A 13,609-nucleotide genomic window follows, 5' to 3' on the forward strand; every position below is an offset into this window, starting at 1 on the left:
TTTGTCTGGAAGCACAGATTGGGATCAGGGATCAGGGCTGTGTCTCCTGGCAGGTTCTGTTCCTCTCCCAACCCCCACAGAACCTTCAGGAGCTCCCATGGAGCTGCCCAGATCCTGGCTGCTCTTCCCACGGCATCCCACCCTGTCCAGACAGGAGGGATGTGGATCTCCCTCTTCCCCAGAGCCAGGCTTGGAGAGGGATGGGACCACAGGGCGGGTTTGGAGTCACAGCTTGATTTACTCTCCCTCCTCCTCCTCCTCATGCTGCTGGAGAAGCAGATATGGGGACATTTCCCAGCTCTGGCGTTCCCAAGGTTGGGAAAAAACGGCAACAGCAGAAATGGCCGTGCTCCTTTGTGTGTTTTTGGCTGTCACCTGCCTGTCCCCTCCCTGCCCTGCCGCCAGAGCCGGGGATTCCAGCGGGAATGGGGCAGAGCCTCCCCTCGGAGCGCTGCTGGCACCGCGCCTGCTTCTCCATCTTCCCCCTGAATTCCCCCCTCCACCTCCTCAGCCGCGAGCCTAAATTTAGCCTCCCTTCTGCCACACCATAACCGCACAGTTTGGTGCCTTTTGTGCTGCAGAAGCGCTCCTGGAGAAGGGTTTGGGGCCGGTGCTGCTGTGGGGTGTAAACACAAAGCGTTCCCGCTGTCGGATCCTTTATCTCCGCGTGGAAACTCGGGAGCGCTCTGCTGATACACAGATATTATTACGGGAATTCTGAGCCACAGCCTCCTCCAGGAGAAACTCACAACTCTACAGCTCCCTGAGAGGTGCCTGTGCTCAGGTGGGGCTGGTCTCTTTCTCCAGGCAGCACTGACAGAACGAGAGGACACAGCCTTGAGCTGCACCAAGGGAAATATGGGTTGGATATCAGGAAAAAGGTTTTTTACATATAAAATGGAATGGTCTGCCCAGGGAGGTGGTGGAGTCACCATCCCTGGATGTGTTTAAAGCAGACTGGATGTGGCACTGGGTGCCAGGGTTTAGTTGAGGTGTTGGGGCTGGGCTGGACTCAGTGATCTTGGGGGTCTCTTCCACCCCAGTGATGCTGTGGTTGTGTGTGGTTCTGATTCTGTGATTCTGCGAAACTGGGATTCGGGATTGGCTTTGCTGTTGCAAAATCTGGTGCTTTATGAAGGGTGGGCACTCCTCACAGCGTGTGGGGTTTGTCAGTAGGAAACTCCAGGATCCAGGATTTCGGTTTGGGATAAAAACCAACAGCTCCCTGATTACTTTTTTTTTTCTTTTTTTTTTTTGGTTTTGTGCTTTTTTTCTTCCCAGCTCTCTCCTGTGGAGTTCCCAGGGCCCCAAGGAACGGGGTTGTCTTTGGGAAGGAGTACACTGTGGGCACCAAGGCCGTGTACCAGTGCAACCAGGGCTTCCAGCTGCAGCCAGGCGCCGAGCCCAGCACAGAGTGCCTGCAGGAGGGAGTCTGGAGCAACGGGAACCAGCCCCCTCTGTGCGTGGGTGAGTGGGGATTTGGGGTGTGCAGACAGCACTGACGCCTTTGGGGGCTTCCTAAAAAACACAGGCCGGACGAAATCAAGGTGTGGGAACTGACAGTGGTCAGAAAATAGATTTTTTTAGGCTCCAGGCAGTGGCTTGAAGCCTGTGGGAAAGCCAAGTAACACCGCCACTCTCACCTGGGAAATCATAAGGAAGAGTCAAAACAATCCTTGGAAGGTGTAAAACCTTTAAGGTAGAAAACTTTTAGCAGCTGATGTTTTTCTAACTTGTTGTTTTCTCGTAAGAAACGGTCGAGAGGTGTTGCTCTGAATGACCAGTCACATTGCCTGTATTAAAACACTGTATAAAGGAGTCTGTTTATTTCAATAAATCCTGGCTATAAATCCTCTGAAGAACCGGGGTTCCATGTATCGTTAATTGAGCCATCCCAAATCATAATTAATCCGTAATCGTAATTTATTAAGGGAATAAAAAGCAGTTGTGTTTATTGGCGGGCCTTCAGGTGCATTTCAGGCAGACAGAGCCCCCTTCAAGGTGTTACACCCAAAAATGGACCACAGCTCACGGGTTTTATTGTCCGGGAGAGTTTTCCTTCCAACCCTCAACAACAACAACCTCACCAAGGGGTGGGATATTCCCCTCATTAAAAACCCACCACACCTGGATTTTTTGGGGGAGGGTTAAACCCTCAATTAACCTCAATTAACCACAGTTAACCAAGTCTCTGTGCCATGTTTTGCCCCCCTCTCCCAGCTGTGACGTGCCCCGACGTGAGCAGCATCGCGGTGGAGCACGGCCGCTGGCGCCTCACCTACGAGGTGCAGTACCACTACAACGCCCAGCTGATGCTCATCTGCGACCCTGGCTACTACTACACGGGCCAGAGGGTCATCAGCTGCCAGGCCAACGGCACCTGGAGCATCGGGGAGCCCGTGCCCACCTGTAAAAGTAAGAGCAGGGACGCCCCGGGGTGGCACCGTGGGCTGGGTTTGCTGTTTGGGGTCGGTAAATCCCAGCCCTGGGGAGGTTTGGGAGTTCCTGATGTGATTTCAGGGAATTCCTGATGTTAAACTGGCAAGGAGAAACTGCTGGGCATCACTCATGGTGCGAAGGGAGGAGGTGGCTGGTAGCTGGAGCCGACAAGGGCGTAAACACCAATAAGGGTGTTACCCTTAAATAGAAGGTGAAGTACACTAAAAGGAAGGGAATAATGGGTGAAGAATGCCAAAAGATAATGGAAAAGAAGACTGAGTTACAGACAGTTGTGGTGGTGTCACAGATCAAAGCTGAAAGAACCAAATGAGCGTGGAAAGTTTGGAAAAAAATAATGGAGAAGCAGTGTGGTGTGTGTGAATTCCTTCTTTGGGAAGGGGGAAAAAGGAATATAAGGCAAACCAAAGGGATGTAAGTTTCTGGGGTCTCCGTTGGTCAACCCTGTTGGTGGGTGACTGGATCACCAAGGAGATGGTGGCCTTTGGGTGGCGGAGATTGAGAGTGGGGACATTCCAATTTCTGGTCAGAAGCCAAATTTATTGAGCATACAAGGCGTTTATATTGGTTTGTATAGGTTTATGTGGGTTTAAATAGGGTTTTTCAGAGTTTTTCATGTATGACACTTTCACAGGGTTCTATTTTTGGTGACAGTTTCTCATTGGTTGCACGTTCTTCATGACATCAGTTACTTGGTAATCATTACAAAGCTTCACAGCTTGTTTCTTGGTCACTGGTTCCCCGGGGATCCTTTATCTGTGTCTGTCTGTCCCGTGGTTTCTGCTCCATCAGGCCTGAGGCACCAGGCTCCTTTATCAGCTCCATTTTACTCTCTGTTCCGATCCCCGGCTTTGGGTACAGGCTGGGATGGTTCGGTGCAGATTTTGGGAGGAAATCCATCCCTGTGAGGGCAGGGAGAGGCTGGGATGGATTTCCCAGAGAAGCTGTGGCTGCTCCATCCCTGGAAATGTCCCAGGCCATGTTGGAGCAACCTGGGACAATGGAATGTGTCCCTGCTGTGGGGTGGGACTTAATAACTCCTGGCAGCAGCTAAGGTGGAGACAGCAGAGCTGCTGGGAGGGAGCTGGGATTCAGGGAGACGTCTGGATCTGATTCCTGGTTTAATCCCAGCACCTCTCTGGTATCTCCAGCCCTTCAGCTCAGCTGTTGCTGTGGGGTCCCAGCAGCTTCGCTGTCACAGCTGCTCTGAAGTCGTGGCTTTTAAGGAAGGGGGTAAAAAACAAAGAATTCTGCTGCCAAGCCTCATCTCTCACACCAACACCGGGTTTACAAGGGTAACAGTGTCACCTGCAAATCAAACCCAACGGGGCCCAGCAGCAGCTCTCAGTTGTTCTGACACCACTGCTGTGCTTTGGATCTCTCCTTTTGTCAGAGGTGGAGGGTTTTTTCTCTCCGAGTGCAGACACAGACAGCAAAATCTCTCCCTCCCTGCTGCCTGCCTTTGTCTGTGGAGCTGTGACTGCCGGCGTGGGTGACAGATGTACTTTTCCCCCCGCCAGCTCTTCCTCTGGATCTGGGAGCAGGAGCCTGACCTCCTTTTGTTCCCGCAGCCTTATTGCCACCTAAATCCAAGTGACAGGATCTTGGCAGTGCCCCGAGGTCAGGAGCACCCGGCGGGAGCTCCGGAGGGTTGGCAGAGCTTGAAGGCAGAGAAAATGAAGACAAAATGGAGAGCTGGAGTTCTGAGGGGCGGGGGGAGTTGGGTTTGCAGGGGCTCCTGCATCCCACGAACCCAGCTGGGATCTGCAGATCTTGGAATTTCAGCTTGTGGTGGATGGCTGGGTGTCACTTTTAATTGGAAACTTGGTGCCATTCCAAGGTCAGGTTGGACAGGGCTTGGAGCAACCTGGCCTAGTGGGAGATGTCCCCACTCCTGGCCTTTAAGGTGCCTTCCAACCTACCCCATTCCGTGGTTCTGTGGGTTTTCTGGAGATCAGGCTTCCTGCTGCATCCAGCAGTGGGTTAGTGAAAAAAAAATATTCCTGTGTGAGGAAGTTCTGGTGTGAAAAACTCCTTTGGTTCCTTCCCAGCCCGACTTTAGTGCCTCCCTCGTGTCCTGAAGCATAAATATTAACAGCTCTTGTTTTTGTCACCTCGTCTAACACGGCTCTGGAACTGTTACAATTCCTGGAATTATTTAATGAACTTCCCCACTCCAGCAATAACTCCTGGGGCTGTGCCTGGATCCAGCCCTTCAAAACCCATCCCCTCCCGGCCTCGCTTCTCACTGCCCTCTGGGATCTGTCCTAGTTATCTCCTGCGGGGAGCTGCCCACCCCTCCCAACGGGAACAAGATCGGGACCCTCACCAGTTATGGGGCCACTGCCATCTTCTCCTGCAACACCGGCTACACCCTGGTGGGCTCCCGGGTGAGGGAGTGCATGGCCAACGGGCTCTGGAGCGGGGCTGAGGTCCGCTGTCTGGGTAGGTATCCCTTGGGAATCTCCTGCTGGCACCCATGGGATGTGGGGAAGGCTCCTGGAGGCCCCTCGGGGGGTTTTAGGGGCTGATCAGAGGAGGAATCCACGCTGTGGGGTTTTAAGGGGCTGTAAAAGGGAAGCAGAGTTTGGTTTGTGCCTCCTCAGTGGGGGTGAGGTGTTGGGAGGGCTTTGGGGTGGGGATGTGCATTTATGGCGGCAGAGTCTTGAGTTAACAGCCTGGAGCTGGAAGAGGACGGGTTTGGGTTGGATATTGGGGTGGGATTCTTCCCTATAAACAACGGGCATGGGTTGCCCAGAGGAGCTGTGGCTGCCCTGTCCTTGGAAATGTCCATGGAGAAGTTGGGCAGGGCTTGGAGCGAGCTGGGGTGGTGGAAGGTGTCCCTGTGGACAATCCTTATTTTCCTTTCGACCCAAAACAGTCTGGGAGTCTCCAAACCCCATCCATGCCCAGAGAAGCTGTGGCTGCCCCATCCCTGGAAGTCCTCCAGCCTCCAACCAAGGAGAGGTTGGGCAGAGCTTGGGGTGTGCTGGGATGGTGGAAGGTGTCTCTGTGGACAATCCTTACATTCCCTTGCAACCCAAACCAGTCTGGGTGTCTCCAGACCTCATCCATGCCCAGAGAAGCTGTGGCCCCATCCCTGGAAGAGTCCAAGGAGAGGCTGGACAGAGCTTGGAGCAACCTGGGATGGTGGAAGGTGTCCCTGTGGACAATCCTAATGTTCCCTTCTAACCCAACACACAACGGGCATCTCCAAACCCCATCCATGCCCAGAGAAGCTGTGGCTGCCCCATCCATGGAAGTCCTCCAGCCGAGGAGAGGTTGGACATGGCTTGGAAGGTGTCCCTGTGGACAATCCTTATATTCCCTTCCAACCCAACCCAACCCAGCCCGGGCTTCTCCCCACCCCGACCCCGCAGAGCTCCGGGGTGCGGGTGACACCTTCTGGGGACACCTTTAATGGGATCTCCAGGTGACTGCTGCCGTTCTCCCCTGTCCAGCCGGGCACTGCGGCGTGCCCAGCCCCATCGTGAATGGGCAGATCAACGGGGAGAACTACAACTACCGGGGCAGCGTGGTGTACCAGTGCCAGCCCGGCTTCCGCCTGATCGGCATGTCCGTGCGCATCTGCCAGCAGGACCACCGCTGGTCCGGGAAAACGCCTGTCTGTGTGCGTAAGTACTTGTCATTCCTTCAGCCCTGCCACGGGGAATGCCGCCCATGAGGGTGGGGAAGGGCTTGTGGGAGGGGTTGGGTCTATTTGTTCAAGTCCTGTCCCTCCCGGCCTGTCTTCTCAAATTGTCCTTTGGGGATCTGTCGCAGTAGGACACGAAACAAAGGTGCTTGTCTCCAGTCAGGGGGCAGTGGAAATCAGAAGGTTTTATTTACAGTTCATTCAGCCGTTTATAACGTGCTAGGGAGGCACGTTGTTGGTCCACAGGGCTGACGCCTCTGCCATTGGCTCAGGAACAGAGATAGCAAACAACACCTGCTGTCATGGAAAAGGAATATTGTTTACACGAGGTTGTTTTGGGAAAAGGAAAAACTGTTGAAAAGTTGCCCTTGGGAAGAGCTCAGCAGTTCTGAGGCTCAGAAAATACCGAGCCCGCAGGGATCTGTCCTGACTGTCGTGATCAAGCCTGTACCTGATGGTGCTGGTGGGTGACTGTGAAGAACCAAGGAGATGGTGGCCTTTGGGTGACTGGATCACCAAGGAGATGGTGGCCTTTGGGTGACTCTGGATCACCAAGGAGTTGGTGGCCTTTGGGTGACTGGATCACAGAGGAGATGGTGGCCTTTGGGTGACTCTGGATCACCAAGGAGTTGGTGGCCTTTGGGTGACTCTGGATCACCAAGGAGTTGGTGGTCTTTGGGTGGCAGAGATTGAGAGTGGGGACATTCCAAGTTCTGACCAGAAGCCAAATTTATTGAGCATACAAGGTGTTTGTATTGGTTTATATAGGTTTATGTGGGTTTAAATAGGTTTCTATTGGGTTTTTCTTGTCTGGCACTTCCACAGGGTTCTATTTTTGGTGACAGTTTCTCATTGGTTGCACGTTCTTCATGACATCAGTTACTTGGTAATCATTACAAAGCTTCACAGCTTGTTTCTTGGTCACTGGTTCCCCGGGGATCCTTTATCTGTGTCTGTCTGTCCCGTGGTTTCTGCTCCATCAGGCCTGAGGCACCGGGCTCTTTTATCAGCTCCATTTTACTCTCTGTTCCGATCCCCGGCTTTGGGTACAGGCTGGGATGGTTCGGTGCAGATTTTGGGAGGAAATCTGCAGAGCTCACACCCCCGGGGTGTGGGGTGGCTGTGTGTGCACGTTCTGAATGTTGTGCAGGATTGTCCCTGGGTGTATCCAAGGAAAGATCTTTGTGGTTCAAAAATTCCACTGAATTTCTCCTCCTCAAGCCCAGCTGAAGGTGTGAGATCGGAGGAGAGGAGGCTTTTTTGGGGTCAGAGGGTGTTAAAGGCAGGCACAGCCCTACAAACACACCCTGGTGGTCACAGTCCTTGGGAGCCATGCTCTGTGTCCGTGGAAAATCAGGATCTCTCCTCTGCTCGCCCCCAAATCACCTTGTCCAACCTCCTCGTTTATCTTCCCAGGAAATAACCCAATTAACCAACTCCCTGCAGCTCTCAGGTGTTGATAAGTTGAAGCATCTTCTTATCAACGGGCCGCACAATCCGTGGATTTCATATCGTGGTGCTCCAGTTGTTTGTTCCCACCTCTCCTGTCTGGTTTGGAGCTTTCTCTGCTGGGGCACAACAGGAACAAGATGGGAAGGAGAGAATGACCTGGCAGAATCCAGCCTGAAAACAAAAAAATCAGGATTAAGTTGGCAAAGTTAGCAGTGACTCCAAAATTTGGGGGGTGCGAGATCCTGCTGGAGGTTTTTGGGCAAAGAACGGTTGGAAGGGGTGGAATTTTCTCTCATGCCCATGGCAGGGGCTGGAGTGGGCTGGGCTTTGAACTCCTTTACATCCCAAACCATTGTGGAATTATTCTGAATTATTACCTGCCTTGGGGGTAACAGAAATTTGGGATTGTTGTTCTGAGCTCTGGTGGGCTCTGCAGTGGGGCACCTCAGGGGTTTATTGACCCCACTCAGGGCTCAGCACCATTCCCTGTTCTCCTGGCATTTCCCCTCCCAACCTGCTGCAGTCTCCTCCTCTGTTTGATCCATGCAACTGTGGGAAGGGTTTTTTTTTTTTCCTAGGGACAGAATCCTTCCCATTTCCACACACGTTATCCCAAACCTGGCCCTGCTTCCTGCAGCACTCCACACTTTTTATCCCTGTCACCACCTTGGGTCAGGAATAAATCCCCATCCCCGTGCTCCAGCCCAGCCTGGGCAGTCAGATTTGTTACGGATCTTCCGTGGGAATTTCATCTTCCCTTCAATCTCCTGGTGCTGGCAGCTGTCCAGGAAAACCAGATTTTGTCCTGATGGACAAACCGGGACGTTCCGTGTGACAGTGATCAATAAAGCTTTGTCCCCAGCTGTCCCAGGATGTCACATTCCTTAGGCAGCCAAGAATCCCCTGCTGGCTCGTCCCGAGTTTCCTTTTGTGCCGTGGAACTGGCTGGAATCAAAAGGCTCTGCCAGCAGCGGGGCTGTGCCCTCCCTGTGTCACCTGCTGAGGTGACAGCAGAGTGTTCCAGCCACTTCCCAGAAGGATTTGGGATGCTGGATTTGCCTTTGCTTCCCTGTGCCCTTCACCTCATCCCGAGCCAACACCAGGGGGAAAAAAAGCTCCAGAAAAATTCTTGCTTCAGGGGTTTGGAAGTAAAATTTCCCCACAAAGTTTTCTCCCGCTTGGGCAGATTTCATCTCTTCAGGCCCTGTGCTGGAATTCTGATTTTCCTCCTCTTTTCCCTCTGCTTCCAGGTGTAACTTTTCCCTGCAGCCAGGACTGGCACGGAGAGAGAGGGAGAGAACAACAAGAGTTTGGGAAGCCGAGGGTGGTGTGGGATAAAGAGCAGGAGCTTGGGATTTTTTGGAGAGGGATATGTGGTGTAAATCAGCGGGATCCTGGCACTCAGCTGCCTGGAGAGGGATGCAGGGAATTCCTGGTGCCAGTAAAACCTACAAAAACCCTGTTCCCTCCACAGAGCAGGCTGCAAATCTTCGGGGTTTGGGGTTGATGCGGGGCTTTTTACTCTCTCCTGCCTCCAGAACCTTTTTCCCAGTGACTCAACCAAGTGACATTTCCGCTTTTTGTGCTTGCAGCCATCACCTGTGGCCACCCTGGCAACCCCCCCAACGGCCTCACCCAGGGCTCCCAGTTCAACCTCAACGACGTGGCCAAATTCCAGTGCAACCCCGGCTTCCGCCTGGAGGGAGCTTCCCAATCCCAGTGCCTGGCCAACGGCCAGTGGAGCAGCACCCTGCCCTCCTGCCGAGGTCAGTCTGGGATTTCTCCCTGTTCCCAAGCCAGGAATCCCTGGAAAGCACCCAGCGGGGATGTTGGAGATCCCAGGGTAAATCCCGTGGGTCAAACCTTGGGATTTTCTCGCCTCGCTGCGTCCTCCGAGGTGTTGGGAGTGGGGGGAACACAAGGAAATTTGGGATCAGACCTTCTGGAGCAGCTTTTCCTCCACCAGAACTAAGTGCAGAGCCCTTTTCACTTTCTCCCATGGGATCAGCACTCAGGTTCACTTCCCAAATCCCCTCCCCTCCCTGCACTCCTTCCCTCTGCATTCCCCTAATCCAGGATCTCTGGCCATGCTGGATTATCAATTATTACCTGCTGGAGGATGGAAATCCCAGTTTGGGATCAGCTATTCCCAGTGGATAATCGACATCCCGATTTGGGGCTGGAGATCCAGGCTCTGCTGCTGGTTGGGAACCTGCAGGATTTCCCAGACTCTTTTTTTCTCCCCTTTTTCACAATTTTTCCACTCCCACCCTCAAAAAAATTGAATTTTTCACCATTTTTCCTGCTCTTTTTTTTTTTTTTTTTTTTGAGAACCCCACGTTTTCTGCCCCACCTTTCGCTTTCCCGTCACTTTTGGTTATTTTTGGTTATTTTTTGGGGGGTGTTGTTGTGTTGTTTGTTTGCAGTTGTGAACTGTTCTGACCCCGGGCACCTGGAAAACAGCGTCCGGCAAGTGCAGCCGAGCGGCCCGCACAGGTTCAGCTTCGGCACCACCGTGTCCTATCAGTGCATCCACGGATTTTATCTGTTGGGAACGCACGTCCTGATGTGCCAGGGCGATGGCACGTGGGACAGAGCCCTCCCCCAGTGCCTTTGTAAGTGGCCCCCAAACCTCCCCTGTCCGTCCCGTGGGGTTTAGCAGGATTCCTGAGGGGAAATCCCCCCCCCAAAAAATGGATGTGGGAATGATCCCGGTGGTTTTGGGAGATTTCCAGGGAAGGGGGTTTGGGGGTTGAGGAGGGAGATCCTGCTGGAGGGGGTTCTCTGTGTGAGGAACAGATGGATTTGGGGGTTCCCGATGGATTTGGGGGTTTGAGGAGAAGGATCCTGCTGGAGGGGTTCTCTGTGTAGGGACAGGCAGATCCAAATGGATTTGGGGGGTTCTGGGTGGGATCCCAATTGGATTTGGGGTTTGAGGAGAGAGATCCTGCTGGAGGGGTTCTCTGTGTAGGGACAAGCAGATCCAAATGGATTTGGGGGGTTCTGGGTGGGATCCCAATTGGATTTGGGGTTTGAGGAGAGGGATCCTGCTGAAGGGGTTCTCTGTGTAGGGACAAGCAGATCCAAATGGATTTGGGGGGTTCTGGGTGGGATCCCAATGGATTTGGGGTTTGAGGAGAGGGATCCTGCTGGAGGGGTTCTCTCTGTAGGCAGACAGGCAGATCCCAATGGATTTGCAGGATTCTGGGTGGAATCCTGATGGATTTTGGGGATTGAGGAGAGGATGCAGCTGGGATGGTGCAGGTGGAGAGGGCAGGAGCAGCTCTGGAGCACAGGGGGGGCTCACCTGAGGGAGTGGAAACTCACCTGAGTGTCTGAGGACTTACCTGAGTGAGTGAGTCCCAGTCCTACACTGGGAATTGGAGATCCAGAGTGGATTTTAGCTGCCTTAGGGAGGTGCAGGCAGGAGCAGCCCCACCCCCAGCACGACCAGTTTGTCCCTTTGGGCGCTAAACCAGCTGCAATCCCATTCCCTGCCCTCTGGAATGGCCTCAGAACTCCAGAAATTCCGACTGGCTTGAGCTGTTCCGAAGCTGGGATTGTTCCTTTTGTTTTTTCCTGTGTTTATCCCTCCACACCAAATCCTACCAAGCAGTTCTGGGCACGTTTTCCTTTCCTTTTGTCCTGTCCTCACTCCTTGCATGGATCCTGGGGAGCTGGCGAGTGATGATCCATGTTCCCACAGCCGGGAGGGAATTCCTGTTAAAACCCTGATCCCTCAGCCCCCTTGAGTACAAGGGATCTCATTCCTAAAAATGTGGGGATTTGGAGGATTTGTGGGTATTTGGAAAGCCAGGTCAGTTTTACCACTGATTCCGTGGATTCCTGGGGTTAAAAGTTTAAAAAAAAGGAGATTTTTCCATGTTTTTCTTTCCTGTGTGTTGAACTCTCCTGTGAGGGTGGGGAGGCCTTGGCACCAGAGAAAAGCTGGAAGTGTCCAAGGCCAGGCTGGACAGGGCTTGGAGCAACCTGGGATAGGGAAAAGTGTCCCTGCCTGTCCCTGTTGGACATGAAAGACTCCAAATAATTCAGAAGGCAAAAGTATAGGTTAAAAAAAAAAAAAAAAGGCTCTTTGTTGTTTAATTCTTACTACCTTTTAGAAGGTGTTCTGGTACAGAATTAAGACGATTGGTTAATAGGAACTACACCTCTCTAATGCCTTTGGTTAAACCAGAGAAACAGAAAACACCAGCTGGACAAAGATTGTTTGGAGAAAAGAGAGCTGTTTGCCAAGATTGTTTTGAGAAGCAGCTTTCCTGAGAAACTTTTACTTAGGAAATGTTAGCAGCTGCTAAGCTGATGTTGTTTTATACTATAACAACACAGACTTCAGAAGGTTCAAAATTTTTTTTTTTTTAATTTTTGGGATGTGGTTTTTTTATATATATATTATTTTACACGGACTTATTTGGTGACACGAAGGCAAACTTTCTTACTTACATTGGTGAGACCAGAGGGACATCAGGAAGAAGTCCCTCCTCAGAAAAGGAATGAATAACGTAGACACAGTTACAGAAGCATCTCTCCTGTTTGCAGAAAATTCTCTGGGAAAAGCATTTTAGAAAACCAAAAAATTTCAGGCACGGAACCAGGGCTAAAATTTTCTCAGGCCCATGGGAAGGGTTGGAATTAACTGGTGTTTAACGTCCCCCCGAGCTGGAATTCTGGAATTCCTGTCGGCTGACGCTGTGCCTCTCTTGCAGTGGTGTCGTGTGGTCACCCCGGGTCCCCTCCCCACGCGCAGATCTCGGGGGACAAGCACACGGTGGGCTCGGTGGTCAGGTACAGCTGCCTGGGCCGGCGCACGCTGGTGGGCAACGCCACGAGGATGTGCCAGCTGGACGGGCGCTGGAGCGGCTCCCTGCCACACTGCTCGGGTGAGGGGCCTCGGAGGGGCGCTGCGGGGGCCGTGGGCACACAGCCGTGGTCATCCATTCGTGGGCACACAGCCGTGGTCATCCATTCGTGGGCACACAGCCGTGGTCATCCATTCGTGGTCACTCAGCCGTGGTCATCCATTCGTGGTCACACAGCCGTGGTCATCCATTCGTGGTCACTCAGCCGTGGTCATCCATTCGTGGGCACACAGCCGTGGTCATCCATTCGTGGTCACTCAGCCGTGGTCATCCATTCGTGGGCACACAGCCGTGGTCATCCATTCGTGGTCACTCAGCCGTGGTCATCCATTCGTGGTCACTCAGCCGTGGTCATCCATTCGTGGTCACACAGCCGTGGTCATCCATTCGTGGTCACTCAGCCGTGGTCATCCATTCGTGGTCACACAGCCGTGGTCATCCATTCGTGGTCACACAGCCGTGGTCATCCATTCGTGGTCACTCAGCCGTGGTCATCCGTTCATGGTCACTCAGCCGTGGTCACCTAGTCATGGTCACCAGTCATGGTCACACAGCCATGGGCACACAGCTGTGGTCATCCATTCGTGGGCACACAGCCGTGGGCACACAGCTGTGGTCATCCATTCATGGTCACTCAGCCATGGTCACCCAGTCATGGTCACCAGTCATGGTCACACAGCCGTGGGCACCTAGCTGTGGTCATCTATCCGTGGTCATCCATCTGTGGTCACCCAGTTGTGGTCATCATCTCCCACCCATTGTCACCCACTCCTTGTGCCTTAAAGGGGCTCCTGGTGCCTTCCCCTTCCCTTCCCTTCCCTTCCCTTCCCTTCCCTTCCCTTCCCTTCCCTTCCCTTCCCTTCCCTTCCCTTCCCTTCCCTTCCCTTCCCTTCCCTTCCCTTCCCTTCCCTTCCCTTCCCTTCCCTTCCCTTCCCTTCCCTTCCCTTCCCTTCCCTTCCCTTCCCTTCCCTTCCCTTCCCTTCCCTTCCCTTCCCTTCCCCCTAGTCTTTTCCCTATTGCCTTTTCCCTATTCCCTTTGCCCTTCCCCTCCATTCCATGCTCCAATCCCTCCTTGTTCCCTGAGTACAACAGGAGCACTTGGGAATTCCTTCGCGGAGGGGAAACATCCCTGAGCGGATGCTGGAGCTCCACCCTGGCATTCAGGAGC

At 53.1% G+C, this 13,609-nt stretch overlaps 1 protein-coding gene across 1 annotated transcript in view; it reads left to right on the top strand.

Moving 5' to 3' along the window:
- The window catches only part of CSMD2 (CUB and Sushi multiple domains 2), a 248,493-nt gene that overhangs the window by 218,173 nt on the left and 16,711 nt on the right, over positions 1 to 13,609 (top strand). The window contains 7 exon segments of the mRNA XM_066204225.1: positions 1,282 to 1,467; positions 2,221 to 2,415; positions 4,729 to 4,902; positions 5,919 to 6,092; positions 9,157 to 9,330; positions 9,991 to 10,179; positions 12,289 to 12,462. Coding sequence (XP_066060322.1) covers positions 1,282 to 1,467; positions 2,221 to 2,415; positions 4,729 to 4,902; positions 5,919 to 6,092; positions 9,157 to 9,330; positions 9,991 to 10,179; positions 12,289 to 12,462 — 1,266 coding nt within the window.

This window comes from Chamaea fasciata, unplaced genomic scaffold, assembly GCF_029207755.1.
Source record: "Chamaea fasciata isolate MVZ Bird 193981 ecotype frontalis unplaced genomic scaffold, bChaFas1.0.hap1 SCAF_26, whole genome shotgun sequence".
Taxonomy (NCBI): domain Eukaryota; kingdom Metazoa; phylum Chordata; class Aves; order Passeriformes; family Sylviidae; genus Chamaea; species Chamaea fasciata.